Source organism: Brassica napus, chromosome A9 (assembly GCF_020379485.1).
Source record: "Brassica napus cultivar Da-Ae chromosome A9, Da-Ae, whole genome shotgun sequence".
Lineage (NCBI taxonomy): Eukaryota > Viridiplantae > Streptophyta > Magnoliopsida > Brassicales > Brassicaceae > Brassica > Brassica napus.
In genome coordinates, this window is record NC_063442.1 from 12,336,563 (window position 1) to 12,351,625 (window position 15,063).

At 30.0% G+C, this 15,063-nt stretch overlaps 1 protein-coding gene and 2 pseudogenes across 1 annotated transcript; 2 read left to right on the plus strand and 1 right to left on the minus strand.

Moving 5' to 3' along the window:
• Positions 1-2,436: 2,436 nt before the first annotated feature.
• LOC111198529 lies at positions 2,437-4,826 on the minus strand (annotated as a pseudogene).
• A 2,847-nt stretch (positions 4,827-7,673) lies between these two features.
• LOC106452653 (carboxypeptidase T) lies at positions 7,674-10,255 on the plus strand. The gene is made up of 11 exons (XM_013894813.3): positions 7,674-8,002; positions 8,161-8,218; positions 8,303-8,413; positions 8,520-8,663; positions 8,752-8,821; positions 8,897-8,952; positions 9,028-9,153; positions 9,231-9,370; positions 9,451-9,523; positions 9,607-9,681; positions 9,767-10,255. The coding sequence occupies exons 1-11, from the start codon at positions 7,872-7,874 to the stop codon at positions 10,070-10,072; spliced, it is 1,290 nt and encodes a 429-aa protein (XP_013750267.2). The 5' UTR covers positions 7,674-7,871; the 3' UTR covers positions 10,073-10,255.
• Positions 10,256-12,175: 1,920 nt separating this feature from the next.
• On the plus strand, positions 12,176-13,763 carry LOC125578053 (annotated as a pseudogene).
• Positions 13,764-15,063: the final 1,300 nt, after the last annotated feature.

The following is a 15,063-nucleotide window of genomic DNA, read 5'->3' on the forward strand; positions in this document are numbered from 1 at the left end:
TTGATCCCTCCTAACTGAAAATATATTTAATCAGGTAGACTACACAAATTTAATAGTGATCATTATTATTTAAAACTATGCATGTTTGTTCGAGTCTTAAATATAATAATATTATGTTTAAAAATAAAATAAATCACGTAATCTAAGTAACTCAGGATATTAATTTAAAAAAATAAATGGTACTTTGCAATTAGCATAGTATAACTTTTACACTTTATTTTGTGTATATATATATATATATAATTAACTTATCTATATTATTATTTGAGAAGTGAATTTGCTTATATGTCATGTTCTCCACGATTTTAGGTATTTGACTTATTATATAATTAAAACAAATTTTATATTAATAATATTATATTGTATTTTATATTACCTAATTTATTATAAACTAATATAATAAATGATCAAAATAAAAAAATATTTTTCTATACTATAAATCTTATACATATTATTTTGTTGTTATTTGAAATAATATTTTTATTATAAAACAATAAGATATAAAGAAATTATAATTAAATATTAATCAATCAAAGATATTTTTATAAAATATTTCAAATATATAAGTGCTTTTAAGTGTTACAAAAAAAAATAAGTGCTTTTAAAAGTTTATTATATAATTAAAATTAATTATTATTTTAATAATACTGGATTATATTTTATATTACTAAATTGATTATAAATTAATATGATAAATTATCAAAATTAAAAAAATATTTTTAAATAAGATAATTCTTATATATATATATATATATATTTTGTTGTTATCTGAAAAATTAATTTTTTTTTATTATAAGAGATTAAGACATAGAACACTTTCTAATTAAATATTAATCAATCAAAAAATGATTTTGTTTGTGTGTCGTATTTTTCATGATTTTAAGTATTTTCGCTAAATATATAATTTAAAATAATTGTATATTAATAATAATAGATTATAAGTTATATTAGCTAATTGATTATAAACTAATATAATAAAATCATCAAAATAAAAAATATATTTTTAAAATAAATAAGATAATTCTTATATATATATATATATTTTTATCTGGAAATATTTTTTATTATAAAACATTAAGATATAGAACCATTTATAATTAAATATTAATATATCAAAAATATTTGTATAAAATATTTTCAAAAATATTTCTAATATATAAGTTCTTTAAAAAAAATATCACAATAATAAACATATATATTTTGATGAAAATATTTATCATATATATATATATATATATATATTTAATGTGTGATTTAAACTTTTTGTTAAATCATTAATAATTATTTATTATATTAGTTTTTGAATTAATAAGACATAAACCAAAAATTATTCGTAAGAAGATAATGCCCGCATGTGCGGGTAAAACACCTAGTTATATATTAACTAACATGTTTTTAATTATATATTCTGATTTCATGGATGTAGTTTTTTTTAAAGAACACTATATATTGTTAAATAATTTAGATGATTAGAGGGAAAACAAACTTGCGTGTAACTATTGATTTTATTGTTTGAATGTCTCCACGGTGTGTTCAGCATCTATCTTTTAGCTTTATCTTTTATGTTAGTGTGAGTTTGTAACGTTATGTATCGCCATCTAAATTTTTTAGTTTGTGGACTTCTTATAAGTGTGTAACTAGATTTTTACCCGCGCTTTTAAAGCGCGGATTTATTATTTTTGTTTCAATTGACAAATATTTAATAAATGTCATATTTTTATATATTTGTGTTTTATTTTATAAAAGACTTAAACTTTTTATCTTTATTTATCGTATTTCATTTTAAATGACTATTTATGTTTAAAAAATTAAACTTTATTTCTTTAATGAATTAAGTTGGTATAACTCTGATAAATTAATTTTATTATGTGGTTAATATTTTAATAAAAAAATTATATACTTTTATAAAGATTTATACTTTTCAATGAAAAAATTCAATTTCTTTTATGAATTCTTAAATTATATTAAGAAAAGAAAAAAATAATTAAGAATAGTTGAAAAAAAAAATATTTGAACTTGGACTCAATGGCCCAAAAGAAAAAAAAATGTAAGAATTAGATCTAATTTCTTAATTGGCCCAAATGGACCAAGAGAGATCTGATGTGGACTGGATCTGAAAAAAATGACCCAATATAAATATGTTATTAATATTACTTGATTGTCCTTAGTAAAACATGCAATGTTATTAAAGAAAATGGCATGCTAAGGTAAAAAGGACAATATGATCCTGCTTTAATAGTATAGATTGTGAGTTCGACCTCTATTGCGAGAAAGAAATTATTATATGGGATTCCATTTTATTTCAGACTCTTGAACCTTAAAAATATATTGTTTAAATCAAAAAAAGTTTTAATGCTGTTTGTAATAGATACATGTGTCACATCAAATTTCAATGGTGTAAGGATGGCATGTAAACGTAGCTTTGACATTCAAATAAGTTATAATGTAAACTGATAGTCTTGTTACTTCTTGGCAATTCAATTCTCAAGAGTACATCAATAGATGGGAAAAATGGCAATTCTCGCAAAATTCATCAAATAAGAAAATAATACAAACAGCCAATATTTCACCTATTTCTTTAATCAAAAGTATGGCTTCTTCTTCTGGAAGCCCACAAACAGCTGGAGTTGGATGCAAAGCAGCCAAGATGTCAAACTGTAGATAAAAACACCAAAGAGTCAAACCCACTGTGAAGAAAAGAAAAATCTGGAGATAACATTCACAACCCTTAACTTCAAGCTATCTAGATGAACATACTATTATCTCACTTCATATTCTCTCCTCAGCTTTCCCGCCAATTTAGAATATAGGTACTGCAATCTTGTAAGCTTCCTCATTATAAAGAAGAGGGTCTCTATTCTCCTAGGTTGCCACCTCAGAAAAAAAACACACATGTAACTGTAAAAACCAAGCAATGGGATCAATGTCGGTATCCGTTATAATCCTGCTGTTGCGAGCAAGCACAACCTGTTATTGCAAACAGAAAACATCAGTTAAGCTGGAAAATATAACAGTGAAAGAATAGAGACAAACATTGGTCACTAAACTACCTTGCTAAAAGATGAATTTTTTTGCTTAATCATCTCCAAATCTACAGCAGAGTATTACGATCCTTTTGTGGGAACATGATTCTTGCTAAGAACAGATACTCCCGTCGTAACCTCATAACAACAGAAGAAACCTGACACAACAAAGTTCTCGTCAGTGTCAAAGACCATCCAATAACTTAAAAGCAGAATCTGTTCTAGGTTTACCTGAAGCATAGTCTCCTAAAGTGCTTCAATAGCATTCTACAGCGTCCAAGACAGTTCATTGTCTCAAGCAAGAGTTGCATCCAACATTGAGCTTCCACCAAACTCATTAAATTCAGCCTGCATTTGCATCAATAAGTTTATACAAAGCATACATATTAGTCAAACAAATATCCTCCAGAAAATCAGTTCAAAGATTCAAACTTTAAGGCACCTGAGGCACAACAGAGTAAAATGCACCAAAGGGTTCTTATTCCACAGAGATTTTGCCGTTAGGATCAAACCGCATACCTCCATAGGCACGAACAGAGGTGACATAGACAACAGAAATCTTCAAAATTGTTAACCACTCAACAAACAGATCACTGAGAAGTGAGAAAATCATAAAGTTAATTACTTTACCTTCAGATGAATCTCCAGTCATCGTGAGAGAAGGGGTCAAGGTGGCGGAAGAACACTGCAGAACCGATAGCGGCGACGCTTACCAGAACACGATCTAATGAGCCTCTGTTACTGTTCTCGTTTTCGTTAGCCAAGTCAGGAAGAAAATTGGGACAACCAACGTCGCTACAGCGAGAGAAGAAGCAGCGAGGCTGAATCTCGTTTTGGGGCTGAGCTCGAGAGAAGTCCTAGACGGTGTGAGAAGCACAACTCGAGATAGAAGAGCCCTTGAGACTTCAACGGAGAATCTAGTTAATGAGGATGAGAAGAAGACGAAAAGCTTGCTGAAAAAATTGACGTACCAGAAATAAAGTTTGATTTAATGAAACGCCGAGTTTAGTAATAGACTGGACAGATGTCGCGCTATGGTGAGAGTATTTTCTGAGGTAGCAGCCTAGGAGAATAGAGACCCTCTTCTTTATAATAATAGATAGATGATTACTTTCAACTAGGTGATTTTTCCGTACTAATTCACGGATATAAATATTTCTAAAGTAAATATATTATAGTAATTGATTGCTACTTACATTTAATATTAAATTAATTTATAATTTATTTGCATCATTTATATTAATAATATTATATTATTTTAATTTTTATATATGTTATATCTAATCGATTTTGTTGGTTTTTAGTCGATTTAGTTATCATTTGAGTAAATAAGATTGCATATATGAATTCAACTCTAATATTTTTTATTCTATATATTAAAATTTTGATTAATTTCTTTTTTTTTGATGAAATTTGAAATTTATTGATCTGATAAAAGAATGTTATATACATACCCCAACTCTAAACTTGTAAACTTTCTACTCTATGGTATAAAAGAAAAAGAAGAAAATAACTGATCTATAGGGTAATCTCAAACCATCGCTGTAGAAGCCCTCCATATTTGTGATCAAACTTGTACCGCAATGATACAATCCTGTTCCTAATAGCCTTATCAATAACCCTTCTCAACTGATCAGTGGTTGCCCACGTATGATGATGGCGTCTCGCATTACGTTCCCTCCATAAATGATAAATCACACTCTGCAACAGCATCTTTGCGAGGACTGTGTCCATTCCCTTCACCCCCATTCGCTGCAAACGGTTGATAGTCCATTGCCAGTCTGGATTGATCCCTCTTCCCATTAACCGGCTTGCAAGGCCTTCCCAAACGGTATAAGAGTATGGATTAATTTCTTATTTACATTTAGATGGTTGTTATCTTAGATATGTAAATATATTTTATGAAGAATATGTATAACTTAAGATATATTATGCTTAGAATGAAAAAAAAACTAAAGTGTATGATTCCAAATTACATAAATTAATATAACGAAACAATAGTATTTTGAAGTCTCATTTATATATATAAATTTTACAAAAGAACTAAATTGTAACAGTTGGTTAATATTTTATTTTCATTTTTAATATTTTTTGAGTTGTCCTATGATTTATATTTATAAAATAGATTACTATTCTTATAAAATTATATAATCTTATTGTAGTTAAATCTATGATTTTAGATATAAGTTGGATTAGTAGAATCATTCATGTTGTGAGTATATTGAGTTACATATATTCTTCCAAATTAAAAATGAAGTATAATTATTTTTTTATTATAATTAAGTCAAATGTGCATGTATTTTCATAACATTTATCAAATTATATGTTGATGTTCTTTAAAAAAATATTATAAAGTAAAGGATGATCAATATGAAGTTACATGCGTAAGTAGGTGATACATTTTCGAAAGCTCATGTACACATATCAATATTTACAATATATTTTAAAAATTATAAATAACTTTACGTCTTTGATTTATTGAATGGAAACTAAAATTTATTTGAATAATCTTAAAAATGAGAATTCAGATTTGCTTTGGTATTTTGATTATGGTTCTATTAAGTTCCACAAATACAAAAACATAAAATTTAAAAGCATATTTAATATTAAGAAAAAATAACTTTAATAATGATAAAATATAATATATCTACCTCATTAAACTATTTTGTAACTATTTGATCAAACGATGTTTATTTTAGAATTTTCATTTTAGTTTTTTTTTTTAATATCTCTTAAAAATAAGCAGTCAAAATTTGTGATTGTATTTAAACTAATATTATATAAGTAAAATATAATTTATCGATATTTTTGCTGTAATTGAAAGATATTATAGTCAACTAAATTTATGAAACTCTTAAAACTAAGCAGTAAAAAATTGTGATTGTATTTAAAATAATATTATATAAGTAAAATATAATTTATCGATATTTGTTTGCTGTAATTGAAAGATATTATTGTCAACTAAATTTATGAAAAATAAATAAAACATTTCAATATTACTAATTATAAAATATTTTTAGAAAATTAAACATATATTAGTTTATGTTACTTAATTATTTTATGTAATCATCTAAGAAAATATATAGGTATATAAATTATTTTTATTAATTTGAACTTTTTTGTACTGTTTAAATTATGTTTTAGAAGAAATAATATTTTTGTTTCTAATATCAAGATTATATGTGTAAATATTTTTTAATGAAATCATGTTATATAGAAATTTATAATTTTCATCTAAGAAAATATAGATATAAAGAAAGTATTTTATTAGTTCAAAATAATATTTTATGTTATTTAAAAATATTTTTTAAATGTAATATTATTATTTTGTGAACTTTCCTTTTTTTATGAAATCATATTATATATTCATATATTTTCGTTTTTCAATTCTTTTTTTTTAACTTTATAAAATATTTCCTTTTTATTTTATGTGTATATTTTTAGAACTTTTTTGAAAAGGAAACTAAATAAAATAATAAATATTAGTATTTTAAATGTAAGTTAATTCATTAATGGTATCAGTGTAATCAACCATCGTGAGAGTTAACGTGAGAGCGACACATAGAAAACTGACTTCTCAAATAATATTATAAAGATATTATCCGCGGGTTTTGGTGGAACATTTAAAAATGTAATTTTTTTGGTTTACGTGTTATACTGATCAAATTTTTGTATAAAAAATTATTCGTTCCGCCCCACCGCAGGGCGGGTTGATCCGCAAACCCATCACTAGTCCAACCAAGTCATTTGCCATGTTCATATCATGCATTACCTAATGTGTAAGACATAAATCCAATGAGTTTTTCAACTCTATGCTTTTTTGGATTCAATACTTTTCCAATTAGAGACAATCCATATTCCCAAATGTAGTTGATCGGTTCATTATCAACAGTGATGATTCCTTTCCCTTATAATTTGCCATTGATGAGCATACGGAGGATCGTAGAAAGACTAACTAGTTTCTCGACCGTGCAACGAGATGATGGACCAACGTAGGGTTGAGCCAAACTGAATAGAGAAAACGCAGACTGATCCACACGTCAGTTGGGCCCGAGGCCAGAGCAAACAGAGAGGTTATCGGGCGCCTGATCCTTTGATAATAGTGTTTCGTGATCCTGGTACTGTCCACAATGACAAACAATAAGAATCAGAGCGTGACAGAGTTGATCAGAGAGTGAAATCATCAAACAAACGCAACAGAGCCGAGCCACCAACAAACAGATTGGATTCAAAGACGTGATGAGAAAGGTAACTTACTACGACAAAGAAGAGGACACACACTACACCATGAACGGATAGAGACCAAGGCTGATCTTGACGTCAAAGTACGTATCGATCGAGATTGGAATCGTGGAGGTTACGATTTGTAAGAGCCAATTGCTTGTCGTCTCAGAATTCTAGCGCTAATTTTTTACCCTTAATTATCTTCTGTTCATTTTCATAGTGCACATTCCTCTTTTTAATATATGAAAACGAGTTAAAAAAAAAAGAATTTAGTGTATATATGTGTAATATTTTATTTATAAAATCGATGTTGCATAATTCAAAAAAAAATATAAAATCGATGTTGCTAATGGATTGTGTCATTTCCACCCACATAGAGAAGTCCAAGTTTTTTTTTTTTTGGACAAAGAGAAGTCCAAGTTTTTATGATCGTTTGATTAGAAAAAAAAAATCAGCGAAGAAAAGTAAGATTAAAAAAAGAAAAAGGGGCAAAGAGACGACAGAAGCAGATCTCTGACATCACCTACTGATTTAGATCCATTTCTTTGTTTCAGACAATGAGATGACGTGAAAGAAGCAAAACTGGTTCGTTTCTTACCACCGATTCTATCTGTCGAACCGGCCATGCGTCTGCAACCTCCTCTTCTAATAATATGTTACGCCATCTTATCCTTCCTCCAACCATTTCTATTACTCGTTCTCGCCCAAACTAACCCCTCCGTTACTCCAATCAACTGGGATCTCTACCACTCCAGGTTAATTCCCCTTTTTATTTTCTAGTTACTTAGTTAGTTTGGTTTTAGAAATAGAATTGATTTATGATAATGAATCAATCATCGAGAACAAGACACAGTTCAGGATTTTAGGTCCCTAAGTACACCATATTTTCTTTGTAATTGTTTGATCACTGCAGTGATGATTTAGTGGAGCAAATACACTCTTTGGTACATCGCCATCCTGATAAGCTTTCGGTTAGTCCCATTTTTTTGAACCCTCTTTTGTGTTATCCCACAAATGCCTAAAAATAAAATAATAAACCATTTGTTTTCACACAGATTGAGACGTTTAAATCTGGAAACAAGGGCTACAATGCCGAGGTCAACGTGGTTACTTACTGTCGGGGTGGAGGACAGAGTGATGACAGATCAAACTTTAGAATCCTTCTTGTAAGTTTTCCCTTTTCATCTACCAAAGTTTTAGTCTTTCAATTAGGTGAAGAAAGTTTCTTCATAAATACATGTTTTGGTGACAGATGATAAATTTTTCTTCCAGACTTTTGGGCAGCATGGGAGAGAGCTTATCACCTCTGAACTCGCCTTTCGGATTTTGTCCATTCTCAGCGAAGAACAGTTCTTACCGAACATTAATGGAGGAGCAAACCTCAACAACACCCTCCTAGACAAGCTTGTCATTAAGGTAAATCAACAATCTCACTTTTTTTTATCTCTTGAGATAGATTATTCAGTAACTGACAATTATATCTTTTCTTTTTTTTTGGAAAAAGCTGGTTCCTATAGAAAACTTTAATGGGCGTAAACGCGTTGAAGCTGGTGATCTTTGTGAACGCAGAAATGGTAACCCATCTTTTTTTTTTGTCTCTTCGATAGTATGCGTTTGTATTAGAATTTTCATCGTTTGTAAAACCACAGGAAGAGGAGTTGACTTGAACCGAAATTGGGGGGTTGACTGGGGCAAGAAAGAAAAAGTACTTTCTTCTCTTCATTCCCTTTCCTTCAAGATCCCTCCTTTGTTAATGCGTTATGGTCCTTGTTTTTACCAGGACTATGATCCATATGAAGAGAATCCTGGAACTGCTCCGTTTAGTGAGCCTGAAACTCAAATAATGCGGAAGCTAGCTTTATCATTTGATCCTCACATTTGGATAAACGTGCATTCTGGAATGGAGGTGTGCTGTTTTCTCCTCTTTTTGATTTAGAGCCTCTTAGTCTGAGTCTGAGTCTGATTCCTCATGTTTTTTTTCAGGCTTTATTTATGCCATATGACCACAAAAACACAACCCCGGAAGGATTGCCTTCCCAGAAGATGAGGTCCTTGCTTGAAAAAGTGGATAAACTTCATTGCCAAAACCGTTGCATGATTGGATCTGGCGGAGGCTCTGTTGGGTTTGTCTCTTCTCATGAATATTGAGACTCGTTACGAATATCCCATTCAGCGTGTATATTTGACCTTTTCTTGACTCTAGGTACCTGGCACATGGTACAGCAACAGATTATATATATGATGTTGTAAGGACACCAATGGCTTTCACCTTTGAGGTTTGTATCCCAGAATATATATCTCTCTGCTACCAGACACTTTCATGGAAACCTGTTTTTATAACTGTTACTATCACTATCAGATATATGGAGACAACCAGACTTCTTCAAGAGATTGCTTTAAAATGTTCAACCCTGTTGATCTACCCACTTTCAAGGTACATCGTTTTCAATTGTAACATGATTGTTTACACCTCAAAAAAAAGGAGAAAACTAACAAATTTGCATGCTGCTATTACTCAGACACTTCTCAACGACTGGTCTGCTGCCTTCTTCACAATTTTCAAATTGGGACCGTTTCATTTAGACCAAAACAGTACCAAGGCTGCAGAGAAATGGGTGTCCATAGATGAGTATTTGGACGGCTATTTGGTGGAAAGGAAGAACAGATATGGGAAGAATATGGAAGTGATCGATGTCGGAATGCAGGAGATTAAGACTTACTTCAGGCTCTTCTTGTTGTCCTCGGTACTTCTGATGTTCATGTTCTGTTCCAGAATTGCCAAGAGCAAGTATGGTAGAAACTCCATACCTGTTGTCATGCAATGAAACTATAGGAAGGGAAAATCTCTCTCTCCCAGTTTATTAACCCTTGTAAGTTAGTAATTTTATTTTTTTGGTTTGCAAAACTTGTATTCCTAATTTATTTCCTGCAGTTTTAGGAATGGTGTGTGTGTGTCACATGATAATTCTTTGGATTTGAGATTTGATTAAAGATGATTCGGCTTAGAATTTTCAGCGTATTCCTAACTAATTTGATCTGCAGAACATATAGTATTTGTACAGTTTGAGTCTTTACAGACAGAGAATGTGAGGAAACCCTTTCCTCTTGTGGTGTGGTCTGTGTATATGACCTGAGCTTGTGAAACAAAAATCTAAAATTTATTAAAACTTATATATTTAAATAAAAAATATTTAAATTTAAGTAATAAGAGATATATTTAAAATAAATAATTATTAAAAACATTATAATATAAAATTCATTTTACTTTTACATGTTAACTACATCTGTCTGAAAAAAATCCCATAAATATATTTTTTGTAGTTTTTTTTTTATTTTGAAATGATTTAACTATTTCATTTAATTTTATTTAAATTTCAGTAAAGTTAAATTAAATTTTATAAATATAATTTCATATTATATTATATTGTATTTAATAAATATTTATTTTAAATATGTCTCTTATTACTTTATTTTAAATATGTTTTTATTTAAATATATAAATTTAAATTTTTGTTTGTTTCAGTTAAAATATGCTAAACTAAGAAAAATATGTTAATTAACCCAATGAACCGATAAACTTGAATAAAAATTTAATCAATTACCTATTAACATATTTTTATTTTATTAGTATTGTTTTTGTTTTGTTTTCGTCAGTGTACACTTACAATTAATTGTGACAATGTATGTTTATTTATATATATTTATACAAATCTGATATATAAGTTGATGTAAAAATATATATTGGTTACTTTTTACTAATGTGATATATAGTTTACTTAATGATGATATATATATGAGTTATTAGTTATTAATATATTTCAAAAGTCTTACCAAAAATAAATAATCATATAGAAAATTTATTTTAACGATGATATAAGAGTTATTAATCATTACCATATTTAAAAAACAATGACAAAATATAAATATTTTTAAAAAGATTATATATGTCACAATTAAATTAATGCTATGTCATATTTTTCAAAATAATGTCATTTTCTCAAGAATAAATTTGGTGATGACACATATGAAAGTCACTTTGCAAATAATATTTACATGATTAGAGGATCTACTAGTTATGACCAGTGGCGAATCTATGAATAAATTTTACTAGTGTCAAACTAGTTATTTAAAAGGAAAAAAATAAACAAAAGGTGTCACCAAACACCAATGGACTTGAAACCATGGTTAAGTAGTGGCAAGTGTGCAACTTAACCAAGAGTTATTGATATTCTAAAGAATCTGTGAACAAAACACTATTTATATCTAACACTACTAAAAGCCAAATATCCTGAGTGTTTAGGGTGTCCACGTCACTTAAAATATTTCTCCAATCAGAACATTTCATTTGGACACGTCAGACTGGCTTCAATTACTTATGAGCTTCACGCTCTTCTTTTATTTGGAGTGGGCTCCACGTGTAATCACTTTGATTTTAAGTGTTTCACGCTTTTGTTAGGCACACAATAATGGATATGAATTTTCAAAACGAGCCCACAAAATCAGAATTGCTTATAATGAACTAAACTTCCTATGGAGCCCACCACAAGCTCCTCCTTCGAACTCTCTTCTTCATATTTTTTTTTTTGAAAACAGCTTTTCGTCTTCTATATTATTCTATTTTCCACTGCAGAAACATAACTATATGTAACGCTTTCTCCACCATTGAGAAAATATATTAAGTTTCACCATTAAGTCACTCCATTCAACTTTCCCACTACTCGAATTTAATTACTTCTCTTCCCATCTTCTTTGCAAATCCCTAATTTTCCATACCATATATAGTGGTGCAGCCATCTACATATCTCATTGTTTCACAAGATTCATCATCGTTTCTTCCTTATAGTGGTGACGCGTCTCATGTAGAGTCAAGAATCAAAAGATGAGTGATACAGAGGAGGCCATGAATGATCTGCGATGACCTTTCACACATGAGGGTGTACCGGATCGGTTCAAGACAATCAAGTATTATGGGTTCACCTCAAGTTATCAGATACAGCTCTATCCCTATTCTTTCATATTCCATCAGTTTCACTGTAAGAAGAAAAGTTCCAAACTTTTTCAATTTTTTTTTTAATTTGTTAAAAGTTGTGACTGATTTGTATCTTTTGGGTCCAGTGTAGTTATTCTTCTCCAACACAAGCTGCAATCACTAAGGATCTCAGTTTAACTGTTGCTGAGGACCTGAGGTACTTAACCAATTTTTCTGTCTAGAGCTGTCTGGTTGATTCTTTGTCTGACTTTGATATCATGTCCATGTATTAGTACTCTGTGTTTGGTTCTCTATCCAACGTGGCTGCTATGGTTGGTGCAATTTCCACAGGTCAGATCGCATAATATATTGAACGAAAAGGGGTATTGTTTCGTTTCCTGAGTATTAAGCTACCCTGTTTCGAATCTTGATCCCGCTAATAACATATTCATTGCTTTACTTAACCCTTTGATTGTGTGTTTTCTTTGACAGTCCCTCATGAATGCTGGTCGGCTTTCATATCATTTGCAAAAGTGAGTTATTTTTCAGTTTCTTTATTTGACTTCAGTCTGAAAATATTAGATTGACCTTACATCATACTGGCTTTATAGGATACTTCTTTAGTAATTTTCTTTTCATGGGAAGACTTTTAGAAGGCTCTGGTGTTGGGATCATTTAGTGGATATTAGTCTTTAGATATGGCTTACTTAGATCTCAATGGAACATGTATCACTGACTATATCATTTGTATAGCTCTAACATATGTGTTATGTTCGGTTATTACACAGGCAATAGGTTAAAAGAAGCATATGAAAAGGCTCAATGCTCCAAAACATTGGATGCTTGACAAACTTGGTGGTGCATTTGTATTTCTTCTCTGAGAATTTCTGTCTTCTCTATGATAACGAGGGACGTTTCCGTCTTCACTCCATCAGGGACGTTTCCGTCTTCACTCCATCAGGGACGAAGAAGCTAAGGTTTTGATCTCTCTTGCTCTTGATATAATTTAGAGTAATGTTTGACATGTATGTGTACAAATAAGATTTGTTTCTTTTCCTCTTTACAGTATAAGCTTTGCAAGGTTCGAACTATCCAATTCAAACAAAAGGGCATCTCTTTCCAGACAAACTATTAAGCTCGGCCTGGAGGAGAACAAGATTGTTGCGTTCATCAAGTTAGATTTCGGTAATGTTGTGATGGTGACTAGAGGTAGAAACAGAGGGAGTGGTGGTGTGATTAGAAACCGTGCAAAGCTTAAGGGAAGCTTTGAGACTACCACCACATACAAGACTCAACAGGACATGAGTTTGCAACAAGGTTGAGGAATGTGTTCACGCTAGGCAAAGGGTCAAAGTGTTGAATGTCCTTTTATTAAGGGTTTAGGGTGTAAGCTTACCAAAATAGAAGAAGCCAGGAAGAGGCTCGCTAGCCAACAGACTTTGTGGCTTTGAGCTATTTATTATATTGTTTAGATGACTTTTATTTCCTACACTCACTTTGCTTTTGGTTCGCTTCCAAGCTTTGAAAATAATATGTTTTTTAAACTATCTCAAGAGTTAAAAATGGATCCATAGAAAATTTCAAAATAAAAAATCTCAAAATAGACGCATATGTTGGTTCGCTGCTCAGTTTTGAATCTTATCTTATTTTATCAAAAGTTTAAGGGTGTTAATCATTTATGCAATTAAATTGATTTGCAAATAATATATATTCACAAGTCTAAGTAAATTTTACTCATTTTCAAATCGAATACAGTATATAGATTCTAATTAATATTTACGAATTCTTAATTTTTGTCTTTGTATTTTAAATAAAAAATCCATTGAAGTCTCTCAGAATAAAATAAAAAAAACAATCCCATATGACAAACACTTCCTTTTTTAAACACTTATTATCATATCAGAAATAATCAGATATAATCAGATTAATTACCAGCTTGTGTATTTTCTGATATTGGAAAAAAATAGAATTTCAATAATTTCAAAATTGTTATTACCAAAACAATACAAAAACTATAAATTTTTCTAATAGTTTATATAGTGTAATTAATATCAGTGAAAAATTATATTAAAAACACAAATTATAAATAATCTAAATTATAATTTGAATATACAGAAATCGCACTCTATAACCATACCAAAAACAAAAATTTGCCAAGTAACCAAAATCTCATTCGTTCTCCTCTCTTCTCTTCCTATCTCTCTCTACAAATTTAATTTGTTTTTTTTGTTTTGGTTATTTCACTAATTCATCCTTGAATATATGAGAAAATAACCCGGGCGTAGCCCGGAAAAATCTCTAGTATATTTAAAGGGTGTCAATTGACACTCCATCTTCCTATATAAATCTGCTTCTGGTTATGGCCACCATCTCCTGCTCGAAAGCATAAAACATTGTATTCATGAAACATATCAACAAATCTACTATAGACTTGGGCGTTTTTACCCCCAACCCGAAGTACTTACCTAAATCCGAACCGAAAAAACCAAAACCGGATTTGAACTGTTATACAAAAATATCCGAACGGGATTTATGAGCTTAATACTTTGGGGTTTGGTTATAACCCAAACCGAATCGAAATCCAAACTAGGATCCAACTATAATCCAACTATATCCAAAATTAGTTAAATATGTTAATATTTTTATATATGTTAAGGTGATTTAGATATTTTAGAGTATTCAAAGTATTTTTGTAGTTTGTTTTATTTGTTATTTTGAACACGTTTTAGCTAATTTAGACCACAGGTCCATTTAGACCACTTGGTTATATAGGCCCCGTGCCCAATGAGCTAAAGAGACATCGGTCTTTCTTAAGGCCATGAACCTTTGCATCAAATCATCTCCAAT

Bases quoted from the DNA above. Each gene is read 5' to 3' on its own strand.
- LOC106452653 (XM_013894813.3), top strand. From the start codon at position 7,872: ATGCGTCTGCAACCTCCTCTTCTAATAATATGTTACGCCATCTTATCC. The intron at 8,953-9,027 runs GTACTTTCTTCT...TGTTTTTACCAG, and splicing joins ACTGGGGCAAGAAAGAAAAA to GACTATGATCCATATGAAGA. The intron at 9,154-9,230 runs GTGTGCTGTTTT...GTTTTTTTTCAG, and splicing joins ACGTGCATTCTGGAATGGAG to GCTTTATTTATGCCATATGA.